Here is a 24,498-nt window from a genome sequence, read left to right on the forward strand (position 1 = left end):
TGAATTTGTCAACTCAAGGAACGATAAAGCTGGATGTCATGATACATTGGAATTCAACTTTTGAAATATTAGATTCAGCGATAGCCTTCAGACATGTATTCCCTCACCATGCGGAGCGTAATAGTACGTATCTTTGGTTGCCTTCTGAAGATGCTTGGTCAAGAGCTGAATCAGTTTGCAAGTTCCTATCAGTTTTTTACAACAATATGAAGAAACTTTTGAGAAGCAAGCATCCAATTACAACTATATTTCTGCCAGAACTTTGGAAGGTAAAAGATGCCTTGCGCAAAAGCAGTAGTGGACTAGATCATTTACAATTAATGACCATGGGTATGCAGGTAAAGTTTGATAAGTATTGGTCTGAGTGTAGTCTGGTAACGGCTGTTGCAATCGTTCTTGATCCTCGATACAAGATGATAATGGTTGAATTCATATGTAGTAAGCTATATGGTGCGATGAGTGCCCCTAAGATTGATGAGATTCGTAATGCAGTCAATGATCTGTACAATTTCTATGTGTGCACTGTAAAAGACAAATCTCCTCACGTGGGTTCTAGTTCTGCTGATGATGAACCGCAAGAAGAAACAGTGGATGATTTCATGTCTTTCGTGGTACAGCAGAATGAGACTCAAATGCAGACACATGTATCAAAACTTGAAAATTATCTCAAGGAGCCACTTGTAAAATTCAGAGGTGATGAATTTAATGTTTTGGACTGGTGGAAGATAAAATCTCGTAATTCACAATACCCTATGCTCTCATTAATGGCACGAGACATACTATCTATTCCAATTTCAACTATGGCTTCAGAATCTGCTTTTAGTACGCGAAGTAGGGTCATGAACAAGTATAAAAGCTCACTTACACATGAATCGGTTGAAGCGCTCATTTGTACAAAGGATTGGTTGTGTCCGATATGGGGGAAAGGAACTCTGTTGATGAGGAGTTCGACGAAGTGGAGAGTGACAAGCAAAATGAGATAGTACCAGCTACTGCAGGATAAGACATTGCCTTTTATTTCTCTTGCATTTGCTTACAAGTTATATCAAGATATTTGTAATTATTTTTTGATGGCTTAAATTGTAATATTATGGGTGGATGGATATTTCTCTCTTTTCATTTGTATTATTCAATTAGTTAATGTTGCTTAAATCTCTTATTATATTGTTGGGTAATTGCGTTTATTCGTCACTATAACTTATTTTTTTTATGTTGTCTTAACCTAACCAGATATACACCTGTAGATATGTCATCAGAAGATAATGCATCGATAAATATTTAGGATTATGGAGTCCAAGTATATTCCCAAGATGGAAAGATAAAGTTACAATGTAAGTAGTGTGGAAAACAATTTATAAACAAAACAAATCAGTTGAAATTACATTTGGCTTATCGAGGAGGAGACGCCGCACCATGTAACAAAGCTCCTCAGGAAGTCTGAGATTTATTTCGAGCCATTCTCGACTGAAATATAAAGACTTCCTACACCCTTCCCCCTACAAATACAACCAATACAACCAGCCACAAAATATATGTAGAAATAGGCCTATTATAAATGAAGAAGGGTTAAGCAGAGGAACTGCCTCCGGTTTCAGGTTTTCGACAATTAGTAGAGAAGAAGAATAAGAGAAAATTTTAAGGAAACAAGAAGAACATGATTATAAAGAGGCTGTTAAAGAAAGCTTGAAAATGGCATCCAGATCAAGGAGTACCAGATAACAACATCCACCTCCGAGACAACATGATGCTGAAGCAGGCACGAGTAAATCATTAAAGTTTCTTAAAAGTCTCGCAACATTTTATAGGCCGTTGAGAATCCGTACAAATCAGATCATAAAAAGTGGCTCAAAAAACTTGTTGCGTCTATAAATGAGGACGATGGGAAGACATCTCCACCATCTGATTTAGCAAAGGTGAACGACCATCTTTTGGATGCCTTCAGCTCGGAGTCGGCCCAAAGTTCTCTTGCAGTTGAAGCCGTAAAAGGAGAACCAAATGATGATTCTGGCGATGAAGGTGGAGGTGGAGGGGGTTACTATTACGGTTACGGACAAGGTTCATCTAGTTACATGCCACAAAGGCATTTATCATACATATGTTATTGAATGTATGAAAGTTTTACCTAATCCGTATGTCAATATGTGCATGTTAGGTTTATTTACTTTTCATTTTGGATAGGGTTTCTTTATTATGTTTGTTTTATGGACGTATTTTATTTACTTTGGAAGTTGGATCTGTGATATTTTAAGTTTTTAACAGTTGAATTAGAATGACCTAGCTAAATGGTCTAATGTAATAATATATGTGAATATGCGATCTAGCACAAAATGCGATTGATTTATATTCCAAGTGGTCTTAATATCTCTTAATCTCTCTTTTAATTGATTTTATTTCTCTCAAATAGATTTTAAATATATGTAAAATTAGTTATTTAATCACTTAGAAAAGTTACCCTTAATTTCTTATTATGAGTCACACTATGGATGAAGCATCTCTCTTAAATAATAAATATGTTAGCCATATTATCAATAGCTATCAAATGGATGGAGTGATTAAGATTCAAATGGAAAAATCAGATAATTAGTATCATCGTCTTAGTAAAACCTTTAGGCCATGCTCTATCAATAGTTAGGTCGGTAACTTTGACGGCTTAGATTTCCATGAAACTATACCTTGTGTATGATTTAAGAATCACCACCATTTTTTAAATAATGCAAAACAAACACGAGAGTCTAGAACCTACCATTGGAATAAGTGATCAAAGAGCCCACTTCATCAAAGACTTTCATACCCTTGAACTTTTAGAAGGTATATTTATTCATTTACATGTATAAAAGTACATTCGAATATTTAATACTACATTGAAATAACCAAAAAAAAAAAAGTCTCACTTAGTTATTTAATCACTTAGGAAAGTTACCTTTTTTTAAATTATTTTTATTATTGTTTTACAATTTTTTGAAATTTTTTATTAAAAAAAAAAATAGCAAGACCGATCCAAACCGTACCCAATCTGATCCGACTCAATTTCCTTGACTGAGTCGGACTCAGATTAGATCAGGCCAGCAGTGCACCGGATCGGATCGAGTCAGATGACCTGAACTCGATTCCGGATCGAATCGAGTTTGGGTTAGTCCATAGAAATTTCGAACCGAGTCGAGTTAGACCTAATCCGGTCTGACCCGACTCCATGCCCAGCTCTACCAGCGTCAATGATGCTTCTTGATTCGGCTAGGAGGGTGGCCCACCTCGTGGGACTCATCATGATGTTTATGTTAGATCTACACCATTCATCCATTATGCTAGCCCATCTTATAGCATGGTCTCAAATTTTAGGCAGGTCCAAGGCATGGGTGGGCCATACACAATAGGAAATGGTAGGAATTGAAAACAAACTGTTGGAAATTTTGCGAGCCCACCCTGTTGCATGAGTTTCATCCAAACCGTCCATCCACCTTTGGGCTTCTTTCTAGGCAATACACCAATATGGGCAAACTGGAACGTGTAAGAGCTTGGTGTAGAAACGGGTTTAAGCCGTTGCCGATTGGAAACGGTTATGAACTGTACTCCAACTGTTTGCTTCTCTGCATCATTATTTCCATTTTTTTTTGGTGTCCCAATTGAGTGTTGGATCTTCTTAGTTTTTATTATTTTATTTTAAAACATATGGATGGAATGGATTCAGTTAGAAACCTCTAAGTGGACCCCATAAGGTCCAAGAAGCACATTTCTCTATATATGCCACAGACTACCGATTAATTTTTACCATTTTCTTACCCCCAAAGCCCTAAAACGCTCATTTCCACCGTCTCCGTCTCCCTCTCCCAATCTCCCTCTCCCTCTCCCTCTCTTTCGATCTCCCTCTCCCGATCTCAACCCTCTCTCTCGATCTCCCTCTCACTCTCCATCCCTCTCTCTCGATCTCCCTCTTACGATCTCGACCCTCTCTCTCTCTCGATCTCCCTCTCCCTCAATGTCCCTCTTACTCTCCCTCCCTCTCTCGATCTCCCTCTCCCTGCATTTCCTCTCATATGAAAGATGCAGTCGTGCATTTGAATCTGTGGAGGAAGGTATTGTGACCTCTACTTACTCCATGAAATTGAAATGATGTGGTTGATATCTTGTTTTGACAAAAGAGATTAGTGCCTGCAACCACTGTAAACGCCACATGATGGTCCGTTGGTTGAGGAGAGGACGTACAAAGTGGGTCCCACTGATTTTGATCCATTGGTAGCCTGCAGATGGATAGTTAACTAGATTGGTCTATAGTCAATGGTGAATAGGCAGAACTCTACTATTTTTGTTATTATGATATCGCAATCAGTGCACTTCTCTCAGTGTCTGAGGCCCACCTGATGGATGGCCTTAATCTTTGGATCATCATGCGGTGGTACAGTTGCGAAAGGGACCCAATAAGTGTACTAGCATGCCAAGTCTCTCTCAATTTGGTGGCATGTGAACGGAAATGACCCCTCGATAAAACTCTTGTGGGTCGGTTCCCACAGGTGGATAGATTGCGCATGTTGAATATATGTTGTTGTGATTCTCTGTTATTCTCCATGTTCAATCCTTGACCGTTGCCTCTATGATTTATGGATTGGCCTACTTTTGGGGCCATCACAGATTCATAATGTGGCGCACTGGATTCATAAGATCCAAACTGCCCGTCAGATGGGCCTGATCATGTAGATGATCTGGCCTAAAATCAGGCTATTCCATTCTTCAGTTGGGCCACAGTGTTAGAAACAGGCTGATGACCTAAAAGGCATTCCCTTATTGTTTCTAGCCATCCTTTTGTTTCTTTCCTTCTTTCTTTCTTTCTTTTTTTCTTTTTCTTTTTGTTGATGACTCTGCATATCAACTTTAATACTACATTTTATTTCTCAGGAAAAAATTGTGTAGTGTTATGCTTATTAGTTCATTGTTGGTTGGTACACAACACACATACCAAGCTTAAAAATCCATCAGTGCACAATGTATGAATTTTAAGAAAATTTCACTTCTAGAAACATAAAAAAAAAAAAAAAAAAAAAAAAAAAAAAAAGAACTTTCAGCATGTTGGTGCCTTTCTTTTAAACCAACATAATAAAAATCTTTATTATAATCAACCATGATTTTAGACTCATGATAAAAATCAAATAACTAGACTGGAAGGTGGTGACTTCTGATATATATATATATATATATATATATATATATATTAATGGCTACGTTATTTACACCCGATGTAGTTTAGTTACTGCAGACCAAAAAAGCACTATTATGGTACCAAAAGAGGAAAGCATGATTGTACCAATTGTATAGTTTGAATAAAAAGACTCTATGATTAGGTTAGGTTCTGATTCTTAGAGTTGGCATGTCAAACAGACTGGTCTGATTCTAGACGTCTTGGATCTTGTACTAATGTGCTATCATGCCTTCTACATGAGTGTGGTCTTAGCAAAGATCTCACAAGTGTGACTACATAAGCAGAATGGCCTATCATTAGACTAGTGTACATTAATAGACAGTCTCGCCGGAAGAACCACAACCAGTCTCACTTCCACATTGTTATGTTCAAGTTGGGGCAGATATTTGATACCCTGGTTGTGTTGATAGTTGATATGCGGGCACTCAGAAATGGTAGGTATTAACTTGAATATGTGGATTGTTTCCAGTTTTAGCCGCACAATAAGGGCTCCTTTGGGTACCACCAAATAATTTACTTTTTCTACTTATAGCAATTGATAATAACTAATATAAGTTTAGTTTATGATTAGTTATAAGTAGCTTTTTTACTTAAAAGTACTTAATTACTTTAGTTAAATATATTAGCTTTTCTGCTTTTCATGAGTTGCTGAAGAGAGACATAGGGGAGATGAAAAGATCGGACTTTTACTTAAAAGTACTTAATTACTCTTCTGTATTTTTTCTTAGATTCTCGTGTAGAGAGAATGCGGCCGTGCAAGTTGTACTCTTGGTGTAAAGAGCTCGTTGCTCAAGGACGAGTTCTTTTGGCAGATGGGCCCCAAATGATTCATGGCAAACCTCTTCGGAAAGAGTTTTACAAGGTTGCCATTGATATCATTATTAAAGGAGACGTCGAATTGCTCGAGCCAGACGGATATCATTCAACTTTAGGCGAAGTTGGAATTGGCTCATTTATTGCATGGCATTCTTGCTTTACTGAGTTCACCGATTAGGGACAATAGTCTAACACTTTTTTGGACAATTCACTTTTTTGGACTGTATGTTTTGATTGTATTTGTGGATTGCGTCCCAAGTACAACTTGTATAGCTTGATTAGTTGTTTCTACAGTTGGTTCTTATTCTAACACAGGGGTTCAAAGAAAACTGAAAATGGATTATCAGGTGTGCAAGGTAACTTGTGTTACAGTTCTTGTTACAGTTTGGTGTCATGTTGACTGTCACGCCCCAAACCCGGAAATCGGGCTCACAAAATTCCCAATTGCCGAATCCGCTGCTGACAGCCTCCATAGTACCCCATTCTCGGCTCCCAGCGCCCATACGCCAGGTTCCGATTCTAGGATCCTACAAGGAGGATTTTCTTACGTAGATTTGTCTCATAAGAAGCATAACTACAAATATACCCAAATCACAAAGGCAACATCATCATCACATATCCACTAATATAATTATTTGAATACGGGTCTTACAACTCTCCCCTCCTAATAAAAATTTCATCCTCAAAATTTAAACCATAATACCACCAATACAGAGCTCACCAAAGGAGGGAAATTCTATCAGAACACAACATACAACATAATCAAATACCTAAGAGATGGGGACAACGCCTACAAATCTCAGCCTCTTACTCCCAAGATGCCTCATCAATACTACGATGACCTCACTGAACATCGGATCCTGGATCAGAAACGATCGAAACAGGGATACTATGCATCCTCACAATCTCAATGGTAAGGAGCTATATCAGAAAATCTCTAAGTTATTGAAACTCAGGGATCTAATCATTCTAAGTTCTCAACAATCATAGAGTGAAGGGTAGTTATCAGCAGATATGTGATGTTATCTTCAGGTATCCCCAAGTTATGCTCTAATACCAACTTCTGTCATGCCCCAAACCTGGAAATCGGGCTCACAAAATTCCTGATTGCCGAATCCGGTCCCGACAGCCTCCGTAGTGCCCCATTCTCAGCTCCCAGCGCCCATACGCCAGGTTCCGATCCTAGGATCTTACAAGGAGGATTTTCCAATGTACATTTGTCTCATAAGAAGCATAACTGCAAGTATACCCAAATCACAAAGGGAGCATCATCATCACATATCCACTAATATAATCATTTGGATATGGGTCTTACATTGACCTCATGATCTCACTACTTATTCTCTAAATCAAAAACAGGCTGCCAGTAAAAAAGAGAAGTCACTGAAGAGCTCTACCAAACAGCCGAGGCAGCAACCACCAGCAAGAAACAGCTCAGGTATGCACATTATGTTTTCTTTTTATGTTTTCTCTCACTGTATTATCATTCAACAACTGACACGGGTGTTTTGCCACTGATACTTTAATGGGCAGCGGCTTTTGTTTATTCAGGAAAAACTTCAAGGGGAGTCGCAGACACAACTGAAACGATGGGGAAAATGGCCATCAGCCTGATAGAGTTACCCATTTTATACAAATATTCCTGATGAATACATACAAATTCTTCAGTTTCCATTTACTGCTAGACTGATTTTATATATATACATATATTTCTGATTTCTGTTTTCTGAGCTCCTATGGATTTGTAAACCGAAAGAAACACTCAAATAAATATAGAGTTTTATAGTTCCTATTTATCTGAGTGTTATGGGTTTTACTGTTGTATCTGTTACGAGAATCTGTTTGCAGTTTCGCACAGTAAGTTGGTAATATTCTGTGTGTATTTCTTTGTCTCATGTGCTGACATTGGAAAATCTTGCTGTTGTATTTTTATGTATTTTGGTTTTTTGGTGATCTCATTGAACTAAAGGTTTTACAAAGAGATCATTAGACCTTTGGAACAACAGCAGATGCATTTGAAGAATAATCGGCCTAAGGACAACATGGTCAGGAAGACTCGAGAGGCAGCTCTCAAACTTACGTGGAAGGCATCAGGAAGCAAAACCAGAGGTTAACATTCTGCTATTTTTTCTGTTTCTTCCATTTCTTGATTTATTTTGTGGAAAGCAAGGTCTGGAGTTATATGAGAGTTTTTTGTTCTTTCTGAACTAGTTGCTGATGGAATACGGAGAATTTCTCAAGTCTTGTGATTTTATTAAGGTATGCGCAGAAGAACCTGGTTCATGTGGATTATGCAATATATGCTGATTTTTATGAAACAACAGGTCTGCATTCAATTTATTTTAGAAAGACCCATGTGATGCTTTGTATATGACTTGGAAATGCTTGGCCTTTGATGAACACATCGAGGCCTCTCTCTTTCTTTCTCTCTGAAATTAAAACAAGAAGACCTGCATTTTCTCTTTCATCTTTTCATGATTTCCTGACAAAGAGATATTAGAATGATGGATCTAAAATCTCCTGAACTTGATTCTGATTTTGTTGAAGTTGATCCCACTGGTAGATATGGAAGGGTATACAATATTCTCATTCCCTCTTCTTGTTGTGGTGGTTGTTGTTGTTGTTATTTTTTTTCTTTCTTTCTTTCTTTTTGTTTATTTATTTATTTTTGGGGTGGAGTTTTGAATATTGGGTTGAATTTCTTTCTTGCCACAGTACAATGAAATCCTTGGAAAAGGAGCTTCCAAGACAGTGTATGCTCTTATTCTCAGATCACCAGCCTACCTTTTTCATTTTTCTATTTTTTCTCATGTGGGTACTTTTCGATTTTCTCTAATGTTGGTGGGTTTTGATGCAGGTACAGAGCCTTTGATGAATATGAAGGAATTGAGGTGGCATGGAACCAGGTGAAGCTGTATGACTTCTTACAGAGCCCTGAAGATCTAGAGAAGCTTTACTATGAAATCCATCTCCTCGAGACCTTAAAACACAAGAACATCATGAAGTTCTACACCTCTTGGGTTGATACTGCTAACAGAAACATCAATTTCATCACTGAGATGTTCACCTCAAGCACCCTCAGCCAGTAAGTTTTCTTGTTGTTGTTGTTGTTACTGCTGTTGTTGATTTTAGTTTTTATTTTATTTATTTATTTTTTAGGTTGGGTTCGTTTGGATTGGTTTTGGGTGGTGGTAGGTATAGGCAAAAGCACAAGAGGGTGAACATAAGGGCAATGAAGCATTGGTGTAGGCAGATCTTGAAAGGGCTTCTCTATTTGCATAGCCATGACCCACCTGTGATCCATAGAGATCTCAAGTGTGACAACGTCTTTGTCAATGGTAATCAAGGTGAGGTCAAGATCGGGGATCTTGGCCTGGCTGCCATCCTCCGAAAATCTTATGCCGCTCATTGCGTCGGTCAGTTCCTGCCCATCTTATGCTTCTATCAGATTTCCCAATGAAAGAATAGCAAAACTCTCTGCTGGTGTTGTTGTCATCCGGTACTCTTTAGGAGTCTTCTTCTCCCTCAAACAAGATGGTTATGATTGAACTACAAATTGGTATAAATGTGTTCACTTGGTCATCATATTCGTAGTGTAAAAGTTCTTATCATACCTTTTAGTGTTATAAGTCTTAGGCTCCATTTGGTCATCACATCAATCTTTATGAATATAATTTTTTTTCTCAAACCAAATAGAGCTTAAGCCCTTTTTAACTCTGCCAATGCAACTTCTTGCATTGCCGGTCCCAAGCCCGGGTAAAGGAGGACGGAGAAGGACGTAATGAGCTTAAGCCCTTTCTGAAACTTGCTGCTCATCTCGCCTTGGCACTAAAAGGTAAGTTGGCTTCTCCTTGCTGCAGTTAACCACACATTAAACACACATTGAGCAGTTAACCACATTAAACATTTGCTCCTGCTCTCTCTCTCTCTCTCTCTCTCTCTCTCTCTCTCTCTCTCTATTTTTTGAAGCTATACTTCAGTTGGTGCTTCCTGGTGAATGGGTTGAAGGCCCGATTTCTCCTACAGTGAACCGACCTGTCTACAAGTTGTGCTTTTTTCCCCCTCTTTTTCTTTTTCTTCACAATCGCTTTCAGGTTTTATGCCTGTTTGTTTGGTAGGGTATAAAGAAAAAGAGTATAGTATGTGATTGCAACGTGTATTGCCTGATATGCCATTCAGATCTTTATGTGTGCGGTTTAATGCTTTGCATCTGCCTTTTGTATATGCATCTTCATAGTTCCATGCTGATATAGTTTTTGGGTAGTTTTTCATAGGCTATGGAAATGAATATTTACTGATCTGTTTTTGGTTAAATTTCTGAAATGCTTTGAATGCAAGGAGATAAAATGGCAGTGTATTTATTCCAATATATGGATTTTCATGTCTCCTAGGGTGCCTTGAAGGTATCTTATGTAAGGCTGCTAGGTCTGGCAAACACCATTGAAGCTGGGGTTTTCCTCGTAAGGTAGAGCATCAGATAATTAGCATGTGAAAATTGCAGAAAGATGGACATTCCAAAATGTACTAGAAGGTTGTGCTATAAATTGCAGATCCATATGCATGATGTTATCATGAACTTATTGCATTTGTGATTTTGGATAATGTGAATGTAGTTATAACCATGATTTTATGCTTACATTGCAGGAAGAAAGATGATAAATCATATCAACCAACCACATGGCAGATAAAATTCACACTCGACTCTGTCGTCCAAAGCGGGACCTATAACTTGCGATTGGTGATTGCATCAGCTACATTATCTGAATTGCAAGTATGCATATAAATATAAACTAAGGTGCGTTTGGATTTACAAGTGAATTGAATTGTAAACCTTCAGTGTAATCATGTATTGAGGTGACTAGCCTCAAACCAGACTACGGATGTGGATACAGGAATATCTTTACAAATAGCTCCTCTGTGGAATAATAACCATAAAATCTCCTTGCCCGAACAAGGCTGCAACCGTGCACATGCTGTCTTTTTCTTTGTTCTTTGTTCTTTGGCAGCGTGAAGTACACAAAAAGGACCCAACATCTAGTTCGGAGCATGAAGGACCCAAAACACCAGATCCCAAGGTAAATGACCTTTCTTTTTCTTCCTTTTTTTTCCTATTTCTTTGCAAGGGTGTAATCATCTGTTCTCTTTGGAAAGAATTTCATACATATATGTTGATTTTGTATTTGTGCAGACATTGAGAAGACTTGCTCAGAATAGAGAGGCAGCTCGAAAAAGCTGGCTGAGGAAAAAGGTCAATCAAGCAAATCAAAAAAGAAAAAAAAAGTCAATTTTCCAACTTCAATTCTCCTTAATCTACTCTAGAAAAATTAAAATCTGAAATTGAGTGGTCCAAATTCTCTTTGTTATTATTTTCATCTTCAACAGGCTTATGTTTAGCAGCTAGAGTCTAGTAGGATTAAGCTAACTCAGATCGAATAGGAGCTTCAAAGGGCTTGATCTCAGGTGAGGCTCTTTATTCATACTACTTGGTACAATACATTATCCGGCATAACCGTCCATTTTCGTGAGATTCTAATTTAAACATGCTATAGTGGATTGTATCCAGATCCCTTCAGAACATTGACGGTGGATGATAGACCATACATTGAATTCCCGTGTCTAGTTTTAGACAATTGGTTGTATGTTAACTTAACCTAAAACCCTTCTCTAAAAAGATTTAGCCATTGTAAGTACCTTGTATTTTCAAAGGTAGGCGAAAAATTCAAATTCAGAAGGCAAACAAAGTTGTTGTAACATACAACAGGTTGCAGGTGATCATTCCTCTTTAGTTCTATATACCAAATGATGATGGATCACCTACTATATGTAAGCATGCTACATGTCTTCTTCTTCTTCTTCTTTTGTCTTCTGAATTTTGGTTTCTAGCTGTCCTTGAAAATATCACTGTGAAGGGGCTGTATTTTTAATGTACAACTGGGTAGAGGTGATCAGTTCTGAAATTAAATCTATTTTCTTCCAAAGAAAACAAGAAAGAAACCACATCTTAGAACTAAAGATGAAGCTAAGCATACCTTCAAAGCCTTCTCCATAACATGAGATATGAGTCGTGTGTATGCATAACCTGGATTATAAAACAAAGGCAATTTAAACTTCTTGTACATATGCAGAAGAAATACATCAAGAATAGAAAGTGAATAAGATTGTGGGCAACCTTGATATGATGAACCCTAGCAGAATCCAAATTAAATACATGCAAACAACTGCTATATACAGTACGAGAAACTAAAGTGTTTTTTTTTTTTTTTTTTGAGAAGTTTCTGAAAATGGCATTTTATTTGTCCGTTTTTCATTTTGGTGTTCTTGTAATTTTCTAGTTGTTAAAGGATGATTTATATATGATGGCATTCTTGTAATACCATCAACTTAGGACTCTAGATTCCTCCTAGAGATAAATATTTATAAATATGAGTATTTAATATCAAATATTTAATTTTTAATGTTTTTGGTTTTTTTCTATGTGATCGCAACATTCGGTTTCCATTTCTATGTTTTATAGATTGTCCTGATGTTCCTCAAGTCCAACAACACCGTGCTTTTCTAAAAGATCATGTGATTTTTAAGGAGGTAGTGTGTCATAAAATTTCCCTTCTATTGAGAGATGAATACCATCAGGGAGCATATAATCTCTTTCAATCTTCTACTATAATTTTATCTCTCTCTATCTTTTATAGGCCATCTCATTAAAGACACAATTGTATTGTTGAAGATTCATCAATACTTGGAGTTGGATGTATAAAGGTTTGGGAGCTTTTACTTGAAGATTTAGGCTGCATGATCATTTACTTGTTTGTACTTGTAGTGGTATTCTTATCATATTCACTCTAATTTTTTGATGTAATTTTGTTAAGACTACCAAATGAAGCTGCAGCTTCATTTCTCAATTCCATCATTCATGCAAATAATGTGGAACAGTGGAAGTGAGATCCTCGACTTTCATTCTTTTGCATTCCAAGATAAGGTGGTTTCTTCTAGTTTGAATTTTTAATATGCTATTTTAAGTCAGGTTGTTCCTTCATTGGAGGATGATACTACTTTCATCCAAGAACTATTTGTGAGAATGCGATAATCCGCTACTTCTGCAGAATTGAAAAATAATTTGGTATTTTTTCTAGTAATTTATTCATGGTTGCATCTTTATCTAGGGCTCTAAACTTCGATGAACGGGTGCATCTTTCAGAGTGTCATTGCAGGTCCCCTTGTGTTTTCTGTAGGAGTGGAGCACATCATGGAGGATTATTTATTTATTTTTTAATGTATTCGAGCAATTGTAAACTTATTATTGTAAATATATATAATTTTTATTATAAAGTTGTACCATATTTGTTCAATATTAATTTTAAAATGTATACAATTTCTTTGGTTTTTAAATATAAAAACTAATGTACAGCTTTTATTAGCCATTCGGAAATAATGAAAAATATCGTTTTGACCGTTGGCAACATTAAGAACGGTCTAAAACTGTTCCTAAAAGTTTGTTTCTAAAAATTTACTGTTTGTAAGAGTGTTCTTAACACTACCAAAAAATTGAGCAAAGTCTACGGACTTTGAAAGTTTTTGGCTACAGATTAAATCTGTAGTAATTATGCTGCATATTTAATCCGTCGCTAAAACCTAATTGATCCGTAGCTAAAACCTACATCCTCACCAGATCCTTATTAGATATTGATGGTGCTTAAGGGGCTCTATGGGGCCCATTGGAATATATGTGTTTGATCTAAGCTGTCCATCAATTATAATATATAATTTCAGTGGACAAGCCCAAAAATTATGTAGATTAAAGGTCTAAGTGGACCACACCATAAGAAATAATAAAAATTAAATTTCTATTGTTAATATGTTGTGTGGTCTTCTTACAGCTTCGATCTGACTCATTTTTTGCATCAACCCTTGAAATAATACTTTAAAATTAATGGACAGAGTGGATAAATAACATACATCATGGTGGACCCCACGGTCCTAAAATCCACGGCTTGGGCCATCTGTCATGCGCCCCTCCCCCAAAATGAAATCCAAATCTGCCCACCCTTTTCTCCTGCGCGTAGAGCTCCCAAAACCCCATTTCCATTGCCCTCTCTCTATCTCCCAAGCTCCCTCACCCTCTCTCTCTCTCTCTCTCTCACTCAGCCTCTCCCTTTCCCTCGCCCTCTCTCAATCACCCTCTCTCCCTCACCCTCTCCCTGTCTCTTGTCCACATTCCCCTTGTCAAACAACCATTCACTCCAAAAGCTCAAGCTGTCAGAGTGTGGTGTATCAATGTATATCAAGGGACATTTATCACTTCAACACCCCCTCGCACGTGCAAGGTGGGAACTCCGCATGGGAACATATTGACGAAGGTGGAGGGAAACTCACACCATAAATAGGCCGGGCTTAATTTCCCGGTCCCTGGGCCGGACCTGATTTTTCCTGACCCCCCATGGGAGAATAATATATTAGCGAGGCATATTTACTGCTCTCGAGATTTGAACATAGGACCTTCCGCTTTGATTCCATGTCAAACAACCATTCACTCCAAAAGCTCAAGCTGTCAGAGTGTGGTGTATCAATGTATATCAAGGGACATTTATCACTTCAACACCCCTCTCTCTGTTTCCGAACCTCTCTCTCTCTCTCTCTCTCTCTCTCTCTCTCTCTCTCTCTATTTCTGAAATCTGTTGCGTTTGGATGCGCCATTGAATTGAATTGGATTTTGACTCGTAGTAGAATGTCGAAAAACCATGAAACATTTCAGCAAAAAGAATAGACTCTTTTGTGTAGTATGTTTACATATAGCAAAAAGATCGAAGAATGGGAAAAACCAATAACTAATATCAGCCCATAATCTTGATTAATCTCAGCCGTTAGGATTTCCCAGATTCATAGTGGGATCCATCGGATGGGCAGCCTGGATCACCGAACCAATGATGCTGCTCACGTGGACTTGGTTCGGGAGGCACTATATTCATTTTGCTGTGCAGAATCATACCTCAACTTTGGTTTGGAAGGAAAATGCACGCGTCCAAGATTCTGACCCTTCATACAAGGGCTTCATTTTGGATAGGAAATAGCTTTCCAGAACTAAACCAATCGGATAATTTGAGACCTCCTACTGGATGTCTTTGGGTATTGCTGAGAAAAGAAGGAGAAGGAAGTAGAGTGGAATGATAATGTTGATGGTGCTGCAGGCTTGATCGGGGAAGGCAGTGGGAGGTCGCCAACAGCAGGAGTATGAGATGGCAGTTCAGGCTTCTGAATTCCAACGTTCCATTCTGTTGTTGGATCTTTTTTTTTGTACAATCCTCAGTACCAGCACTTCTGTGGGACCCACCTTCAATTCAGCAGGAAATCCCCACATTTCAGATGATCCTAGCCACCTATAATCAGCTAGCAAATGGATGATCGGAAAGAAAATACACCTAACAGTCGGTATACAGCGAGAAAATAAGTTGGCAATTGAATGGTTAGAAATTGTGTGCTGGACGAGATTTTCTGTCTTGCTCACACCCACAATGTGGCCCACCTGATCAGTGGTTTCGATTACTGAAATTTGGGGCCCACCCAAATGGAAAATGATGGTAATTTGAGTCGAGCATTGTCTGACACATTGTACTTGGGCCATGAAGGCCAGGTGTTTGTTGCAGTGGTAAGAAAGGGAGAAATGTAATCCAACTTCATTATTTGACGACTGCAATAATTCAGTAGAAAAGTTCCTTTGTGGGTCCCAGTTATGGTCTGTAATGGGGTCCATCTTGGTCTGCAAGTGCCCTGAAATCACCATGATGGGGTGATCAATGCCGTCTGATAAAGGGGATGTGAAATGGATGTGGAGAGTAAAAATGTTCTGTAATTGGATGTCTTTGATAAACAATCAGGGTAATACTAAGTTATGAGCAATCCAAGGTGGGCCCTTCTATCAAATGTTCCCCCATGATCGTGCTTCGGTCCACCTGGCCCCACAGAGAAAAGGCAAGAATAATTCATACAGGATCATTGCTCTATATTACAATATCTATATATGAGAATGAATTGATAGTATTTAGCATTTATTTTTGAATTTTAAGGATGTGAAATGGGGAAATAAAAGAAGAATGGAGTTTTGCATGAGGTTGTTTGTCATGATTTAGCTAGGGTGCATGATTCTGTTGATGTGGGGCCCACGGTTTGGGGAATTCAAATGGAAAATTTAGTGGCATTACCATTGTGGGTGATTCTCTGATATCCTGTATGGAAAGATCTCAACTGTTTGATCCTTGGCTTATATTCTGGCAAATGTAGACTCTACATTTTTATTTTTCTTTTCTCAACTACCTGTTAAGGCATTGTTGCAAGTAGGATCTTCTTACTTGGCTGATTCATGGGGCCTCTGCCACCATCCATGGTGAGCTCCATGGTTTGGATGTTAGATCACTGAGCCTTGGGCTCAACATCTATGGAATCTAGTGACTCAGTGAACTGTACATTTGCTAGGGTTCAGATGGCGGAGTTCTTCCTTATGTTATGCTAACTCTCAAATTCAACATGTTCATCTGATAAGTCAGTGATTGGATGGGACAGGTGCATTTACAATGTGAATTTTACCGGGGATTCATTGATTGGAAATTACACCCCTGGTGAGTTTTTTTAGTCTACAGCTAACATTACTTACACCCACACAGGAGAAATATTGTATGATCCTCAAGTGAAATAGCTATGATATGGATTTGGTTGACTTGTTTGGCTTCAATGTGGATAGATCATGCCCCTAAAATCTCCCAGATTAGAAGCTATATCAAATCTTTCATCCCTTCTCTTATACTTGAATATGGTCCATTTTTGGATTTGATTCTTATCAATCTATTGTCTGGACAATGTTAGAATGGTCTTATAAGTTTGATTGGGAAGATGTTTTGAGGAATCTCTAGTCAATAGTAGGATCCATCCGGTCATGTCTGGATCATACAGGTCCCACTTCTCAAACTTAAAGACTTGAGGATGATGCAATTCTTCCCTGCACACAAATTATCGGCTCTTGATACATCAGGTCATGGTTAGTATACTGATTAATTAACTCATTCCCTGACTGATGGAATGAGGATACTGATCAGTCAGGATATTATCAGCTCTTAAGGACATTGTGTTGAGAATAAATATGATGGAATGAGGAAATTATTGCTCTGCTTCTCTTTTGACCCTATTGCAGAATGTTCGTCTATCGCTGTTGGAAGAAGATGAAAGGGTCTGGAGATGGGAGAAATCCTACAATTTTTCGGCAAAATCTTTCATCTATCATGCAACCAACGATCCCACATCAAGGTTTGCAAAGCTCTTGTGGAAATCCCCATCTCTGCCAAGAGTATCAGCATTTATATGGCTAACAATATGTCGAAAAATTCTGACATTAGACAGAGTGAAGGGCTGAGGTTGGCCATTCCCAATAGGTGTATTATGTGCACAGGTGATGAAAAAATTTCTGCTCATTGCTCCATCATGTAACCAACGATCCCACATGCACAATGTAATAGACTATGACCTCGGTATTGAAACTCTTGTGAGTTTACCACTGAGCCATGAGTAGGGAGTAGGGACCCTTCTAGTACTTAGGTTGATTGTAATCAACTTGTGGGTTAATTACAATCAACATTGACTACAATCAACAAGTTAAATTTCCAGTTATAAGTTTATATATATATATAATGACCTCTTTGATTTTGGCCCATTCACTATTGAACCCATTGAATATATGTGTGGATCTCGTTGACTTATGTCATGTGTATATAACAATGTGGAGGTGCAGTGAATCCCGTGCCTCTAGAGGCACCGGATCAACTCAAATACATGCACATTTCCTACCTTAAATTCCCATGCTTGCTTCTAGAGCCTGTGTATGCTTATGGACTCAAATAATGAAAGAAACAGATCTAGGAATTGGGTTGTATTGTGTATAAGGTACCTTATGAGGATTTTCTTTTATTAATTCTAGTTTTGGCCTTCTCAGAAATAGAACTTTGATTTTTCCCGAAGTGCAGAATTTGGAGTTTGAGAAAGCCTTAAAAGACTTTTTATAAACAAAGGAACTTAAAAAATATCAACTTTTTCGTCAATATATTTCAAAGGACAAATTTAATTAATTTTTTGGTACTTATTGCGTCAAATGTTCCTTTCAGGTTCTACAAAGTGCATCTGGTATGTTCAGAAGTTTGAACTCTTTAGCAATGCAAATTATGAAAAGAGGTGGTCTTCTCATGACTTGCTCCTGTTCGGGAGCTATGACCCAAAGCAGAATGTTTCTACGTATCCTTCAGGTAAGTCATATTACTCAAATTCTTTCTTAGATACTTTTGAAAAAGCTTACTGACGTACAAGGAACCTTTAATGCTTAGTGCATACAGCATAAGGTTGTTCAAAACTTTGCGTTAGATTTTGATTTGGTTGTGGTAGTTATTGCTGGATAATGTACAAAACATAACCCTTCTAAATATTTCCTTAAGCTGGATGGAATCAATAAACAATGGGCTGTACGTACAGTTTACATATCACCACCATTTGTAAGTGGTGGTGATTCATCACCACACATGGGGACACACGTCTGTGACAATCATCCACATCACATGCCTTATTAGGGATAGAGTACAGTCCAAAAATCACACTCATTGGATGAGATCTTAACCATGTAAGTTTGCCATTGTATTTGGAACCCTGACCAACTTATTTTAGCTATTAATTAGATGGTGCCACCAATTGGGTTGTGAGGATTGTCTTTATAATTTTCAGATTATGTTCCATCCACAACGGGACAGGCAATCTGGATGGTGGCTGAGTCACCACTGTTTAACATATGGTGGGGAACCATCTTGTCTCAAAAATTGACTTGTTCATGGTTGACTGCATCCACATCAATGTTAACATTTACTCCGTTGTTTTCATCCTGTTGCCTGGTTTTCACAATAGGCGGCAGTTGTGATGGATGAGTCACCACCACTTGGAAATGGTAGTAAATGTCCTGGCCTTAGAAAATGGCTTGCCAATGGTCTATTGACTCTTATCAGTTTTTATTGACATTCTTCTGTTGTTTTCACTTCCTTGCATGGATATCACAATAAGCAAACTGTTGTTGCTTTCAATATTCTGTACATGTGAAGCATTCTTTTTGGGGTCGACTGCTTCCACATCAATGTTGACATTTATTCTGCTGCTTTCATTCTGTTGCCTGGTTTTCATAATAGGCAACATTTGTGCTGGATGAGTCACTGCCATTTGGAAATGGTAGTAAACGGCCTTGCCTTAGAAAATGGCTTGCCAATGGTCTATTGACTCTTATCACTCCGATATTGACATTTCTTCTGTTGTCTTCACTTCCTAACATGGATATCGCAATCCCCCCATTTGGTTGTGTTGACATTAAAGAGCATCTCAATCTCATAGTAACACTAATTTATTTTTTACATTTCAATGATAGCTGATATGTGGAGAAACTTGGGTAATCTGTTTTCCTGTCTGATGATCATAGAATCTATGTTCTCTCAAATCATAGTCATTCAAGCCCAAAGACCTTGGTTAACCAAATAAAGAATGGACTAAAGATATAGACAAAGAAAGGAAGAGACCACAAATTGAATTTACTTAGGAGAACTTCAAAAGACCCAAATATACTCCAGAGAGGAATATCCTGACTGATCTTCAACTACTGGCCATTCAATAAACCATTAGGAGAAAATATCGCAAGGAAAAGGCCCATATGGAATATGTTTTGTTCACTTTCCATGGGTTTTTGTATGTTTTTGACCGATGTAAAAATTTCACATCTACAACCATCATGCCAACAATCTGAACGAGGGAACATTACACCCCACTTGCATGGAATGGGTATATTTTGATACTACTCCACCCAAGAAAAGGTTGTCTCGTATCTCATGGTCTCAAAAGCAAATGGACTATGCCTCGACCACTTTTCTTGATTGGAAGATTCAAGTTATCCAATCTTTAACAATTTTTGGTGCTGAATATGAAGTTAAGAACTGCTATTTTCTTTTCTTAACCATAAGTTTGATCTATTCTCCATCAGATAGCCAAGGTTCCACGGATGGCCTACGTTCTATGGATAAGAAGAGAAGCTTGCATTCAATGGTCACACTAATCACCGTTATAGGGGGTTTTTGCTTGGGCCTATTCATCTATTCTCTGTGGAGAGCAGTCAAGGAAAAAGGTCAGTGGGAGATTCTCAACACAAAAATTAGAAACCAATTTGCTAATATTATTTCTAAGAGAGTTCTCTCTCTCTCTCTCTCTCTCTCTCTCTCTACTTTTTCTTTTTCTGTTTACTTACATATTATGGGTCATTTTGAAGGCACTCAAAGAATCTTTTGAAGTCTTCTGCAATAAGGATGTTGCAGGCAACCTAGCTCCGAAGGCAATTTAGGGGCTAATCTCTTGTTTTGAGTGCATTGGGGCTCATTCCACGTAGTTCATTTCACTGAAAAATGATTTGAGATATTGCAATTCATTTTATTTAAGCAACCAAACAAACCATAACGATGGGATTGTAAGTTATCAAATTTGCTTGTCTATAAATAATTCTTATCAAACTAGATAATCATGATGGTTTCATTGCAGGAAAAAGCTTTCTTGTAGGCTGTTGTTTGACAGGAGCACGAATGTTGACCATGAACGAAGCCTTTTAACTAAGTTGAAGCAACAATGGGGTGGCCAACTTACTTTGTAGATGGAAGGAATGGTCTGCCATATACTAACTACTTGCTCGAGCTAGTTGCATGCGTGCATGCATTTTCTTCTTCTTTCTCAAAGGGATTTCTTGGTGTTGTTCTTTCATGTTTTTCTAGCAATGCAGTTACTGATTTTCCATTAGCAAGGGAGAATCAACAAAATGTTTTGAAGCTCCATGCCCATTTCCATCTTTATATTGCTAACAGAATTTTATTCAAGATGATGGTTTTCATATCTTTTCTTCTCTTTTTCAGACTATTCAACATCTATGTTCGTAGCTTGCTTAACTCCAAGATACATACATGTTGCAAGGTACCCATATGGTAACCATTCCTTTTTGTTGCGTCGAAGAAATGAAAAGTTAATCTTGGAATTGTTTTAAAATACTTGATCCTTTGATGTTATAGGTGATTATATTTGTTCATTCCAGTTTCACATAAATAAAATTCAGGTGGAATTATCCACCTTTCCTTGAAAAAAAAAAAAAAGAAAAAAAGAAGACCATCAGCCATCTATTTATTTTTATTTTTTTTATAAAAAAAGTGATTATGGTTTGAAGGTTGTGTCAGGAATATTATATTGGATTGATGCTGAGGGTCTTATAAGAATTTGTCTGTTCTCAATATTATTGTGCAGGATTTGGCAACTGTGGTCCCTGATCTTGAACCAGCAGAAATATTATATGTGGAAAATAGTGAGATAGGATATGATGTCTCTTCTATGGCATAACTTCAAGGTTTGATCGGTTTGTTGGACCTCTATCTCTGAAATATTAACCCAATGTTCACTTTCCATTACAGCTGACATGAATGAAGTCAGGTTAAAGTTGTTTTATGTGGCAGGTTTTGATAGGATATGGTGCCACTGGCTACAATTCCTGTGGTGATAGATAAATCTATTGTGGGCCCTTAAATTAATACTTTTGTGATGCCGTTGTCATTGCCAGGATTCTAGGCACTTCCCTCATTGTTCCAATCTTACAAGTGATGTGATTTGGGGAGAAGAAAGGTAAGACATGAACAACAGTGGAATTTCTTTCCGAGTTTTCAACTTTATGTTTTTCCTTTCTTGGAAAATTTCTGCATTTGAATTGATATATTGAATTGGATTGAAAAAGTAAATAATATTGGAGTGATAATAGGTTTCAAAATTTTCGAAAGGAAAGAATTTCCCTTCAATTTACAAATTTTCTGCATTTCAATTCTTCACAAGAGAAGTTATCGGTATAGCTGTAGGATGTGCAAGTGGACTACTAATACTCGCATCCATTTTCTATCTATGGTGGATGAAGGATGCACTTGGCCATATGCAAGTGCACACAGACTCACCAAGATTTGTATTTTCAGCATTATTGTAATTGTAATTGTAATTGATTGAATGAAGGATTGTAATTAATTCATTAATGAATGAATGAATGAAGATTATGTAGGTGGTAATTGAATGAATGAATGATTATATATATATTTTTAAATGTAGGCAATGGTTACGGATATTGGCTGTTGCTAGAATCTGATAACCATAGCTGTTATTAAATTCGGCATATTACTACGAATCCAACACTACTTTTAACTACAAATACTATCGGTAGGTGTAGGTATTTTTAGCTACAGAAATGCTCTCTACGGATTATGTATGTAGCTATTGTAATCTATCGCTACGGATTAAAACCGTAGCCATAGGTTTTAGACCTATTGCTATGGCACCCAGGACTACGGTCATGCTACGGACTAAAACGTAGCCATAGGTCTTTAACTACCATTTTATGCATGTTTGTTTGGTAGGGTACAAAGAAAAAGAGTATAGTATGTGATTGCAAGGTGTATTGCCTGATATTCATGTCATTCAGATCTTTATGTGTGCGGTTTAATGCTTTGCAACTGCCTTTTGTATATGCATCTTCATAGTTCCATGTTGATACGGTTTTTGGGTAGTTTTCATAGGCTATGGAAATGAATATTTACTGATCTGTTTTTGGTTAAATTTTTGAAATGCTTTGAATGCAAGGAGATAAAATGGTAGTGTATTTATTCCAATATATGGATTTTCATGTCTTCTAGGGTGCCTTGAAGGTATCTTATGTAAGGCCGCTAGGTCTGGCAAACACCATTGAAGCTGAGGTTTTCCTCATAAGGTAGGGCATCAAATAATTAGCATGTGAAAATTGCAGAAAGACGGACATTCCAAAATGTACTAGAAGGTTGTGCTATAAATTGCTGATCCATATGCATGATGTTATGATGAACTTATTGCATTTGTGATTTTGGATAATGTGAATGTAGTTATAACCATGATTTTATGCATACATTGCAGGAAGAAAGATGATAAATCATACCAACCAACCACATGGCAGATAAAATTCACACTCGACTCTGTCGTCCAAAACGGGACCTATAAATTGTGATTGGCAATTGCATCAGCTACATTATCTGAATTGCAAGTATCCATACAAATATAAACTAAGTTACGTTTGGATTTACAAGTGAATTGAATTGTAAACCTTCAGTGCAATCATGTATTGAGGTGACTAGCCTCAAACCAGACTAAGGATGTGGATACAGGTAGATCTTTACAAATAGCTCCTCTGTGGAATAATAACCATAAAATCTCCTTGCCCGAACAAGGCTGCAACCGTGCACATGTTGTCTTTTTCTTTGTTCTTTGTTCTTTAGCGGCGTGAAGTACGCAGAAAGGGCCCAACATCTAGTTCGAAGCATGGACCCAAAACACCAGATCCCAAGGTAAATGACCTTTCTTTTACTTCCTTTTTTTTCCTATTTCTTTGCAAGGTGTAATTGTCTGTTCTCTTTGGAAAGAATTTCATACATATATGTTGATTTTGTATTTGTGCAGACATTGATAAGACTTGCTCATAATAGAGAGGCAGCTCAGAAAAGCTGGCTAAGGAAAAAGGTCAACCAAGCAAATCAAAAAAGAAAAAAAAGTCAATTTTCCAACTTCAATTCTCCTTAATCTACTCTAGAAAAATCAAAATCTGAAATTGAGTGGTCTAAATTCTCTTTATTATTATTTTCATCTTCAACAGGCTTATGTTCAGCGGCTAGAGTCTAGTAGGATTAAGCTAACTTAGATCGAACAGGAGCTTCAAAGGGCTCGATCTCAGGTGAGGCTCTTTATTCATACTACTCGGTACAGTACATTATCCAGCATAACCGTCCATTTTTGTGAGATTTTGATTTAGACATGCTATGGTGGATTGTATCCAGACCCCTTCAGAACATTAACGGTGGATGATAGACCATACATTGAATTCCCGTGTCTAGTTTTAGACAATTGGTTGTATGTTAACTTAACCTAAAACCCTTCTCTAAAAAGATTTAGCCATTGTAAGTACCTTGTATTTTCAAAGGTGGGTGAAAAATTCAAATTCAGAAGGCAAGCGAAGTTGTTGTAACATACAACAGGTTGCAGGTGATCATTCTTCTTTAGTTCTATATACCTAATGATGACAAATCACCTACTATATGTAAGCATGCTATAAGTCTTCTTCTTCTTCTTCTTCTTCTTTTGTCTTTTGAATTTTGGTTTCTAGCTGTCCTTGAAAATATCACTGTGAAAGGGTTGTATTTTTAATGTACAACTGGGTAGAGGTGATCAGTTCTAAAATTAAATCTATTTTCTTCCAAAGAAAACAAGAAAGAAACCACATCTTAGAACTAAGATGAAGCTAAGCATACCTTCAAAGCCTTCTCCATAGCATGGGATACGAGTCGTGTGTATGCATAACCTGGATTATAAAACAAAGGCAATTTAAACTTCTTGTACATATGCAGAAGAAA

General features: G+C 37.5%; 2 protein-coding genes and 2 long non-coding RNA genes across 6 annotated transcripts; all 4 read left to right on the top strand.

The window, feature by feature from the left end:
* The first annotated feature begins 6,295 nt into the window (after positions 1-6,295).
* LOC131244515 (uncharacterized) lies at positions 6,296-7,614 on the top strand. Its single transcript, XR_009170348.1, has 3 exons — positions 6,296-6,351; positions 7,364-7,442; positions 7,538-7,614. It is a non-coding gene; the product is annotated as an uncharacterized LOC131244515 (long non-coding RNA).
* A 759-nt stretch (positions 7,615-8,373) lies between these two features.
* On the top strand, positions 8,374-9,498 carry LOC131244516 (serine/threonine-protein kinase WNK1-like). The gene is made up of 4 exons (XM_058244071.1): positions 8,374-8,577; positions 8,720-8,757; positions 8,862-9,089; positions 9,200-9,498. Exons 1-4 carry the CDS (start codon positions 8,506-8,508, stop codon positions 9,462-9,464), a joined length of 603 nt encoding a protein of 200 aa, XP_058100054.1. The 5' UTR covers positions 8,374-8,505; the 3' UTR covers positions 9,465-9,498.
* Positions 9,499-10,976: 1,478 nt separating this feature from the next.
* Positions 10,977-11,454, top strand: LOC131243155 (uncharacterized). The gene is made up of 3 exons (XR_009169904.1): positions 10,977-11,079; positions 11,193-11,252; positions 11,387-11,454. It is a non-coding gene; the product is annotated as an uncharacterized LOC131243155 (long non-coding RNA).
* Positions 11,455-17,464: 6,010 nt separating this feature from the next.
* On the top strand, positions 17,465-21,682 carry LOC131243154 (uncharacterized). Of its 3 annotated transcripts, XM_058242287.1 has the most exons (4): positions 17,465-18,282; positions 20,043-20,183; positions 20,956-21,024; positions 21,338-21,682. In XM_058242287.1, exons 1-4 carry the CDS (start codon positions 18,132-18,134, stop codon positions 21,358-21,360), a joined length of 384 nt encoding a protein of 127 aa, XP_058098270.1. In that variant the 5' UTR covers positions 17,465-18,131; the 3' UTR covers positions 21,361-21,682. The 3 variants fall into 3 exon arrangements, with proteins under 3 accessions (XP_058098270.1, XP_058098269.1, XP_058098267.1); XM_058242286.1 differs by lacking the exon at positions 21,338-21,682 and having other exon boundaries at positions 20,956-21,178; XM_058242284.1 differs by lacking the exons at positions 17,465-18,282; positions 20,043-20,183 and having other exon boundaries at positions 20,251-21,013.
* Positions 21,683-24,498: the final 2,816 nt, after the last annotated feature.

The sequence above is a fragment of the Magnolia sinica genome, chromosome 4 (assembly GCF_029962835.1).
Source record: "Magnolia sinica isolate HGM2019 chromosome 4, MsV1, whole genome shotgun sequence".
Classification (NCBI taxonomy): Eukaryota; Viridiplantae; Streptophyta; class Magnoliopsida; order Magnoliales; family Magnoliaceae; genus Magnolia; species Magnolia sinica.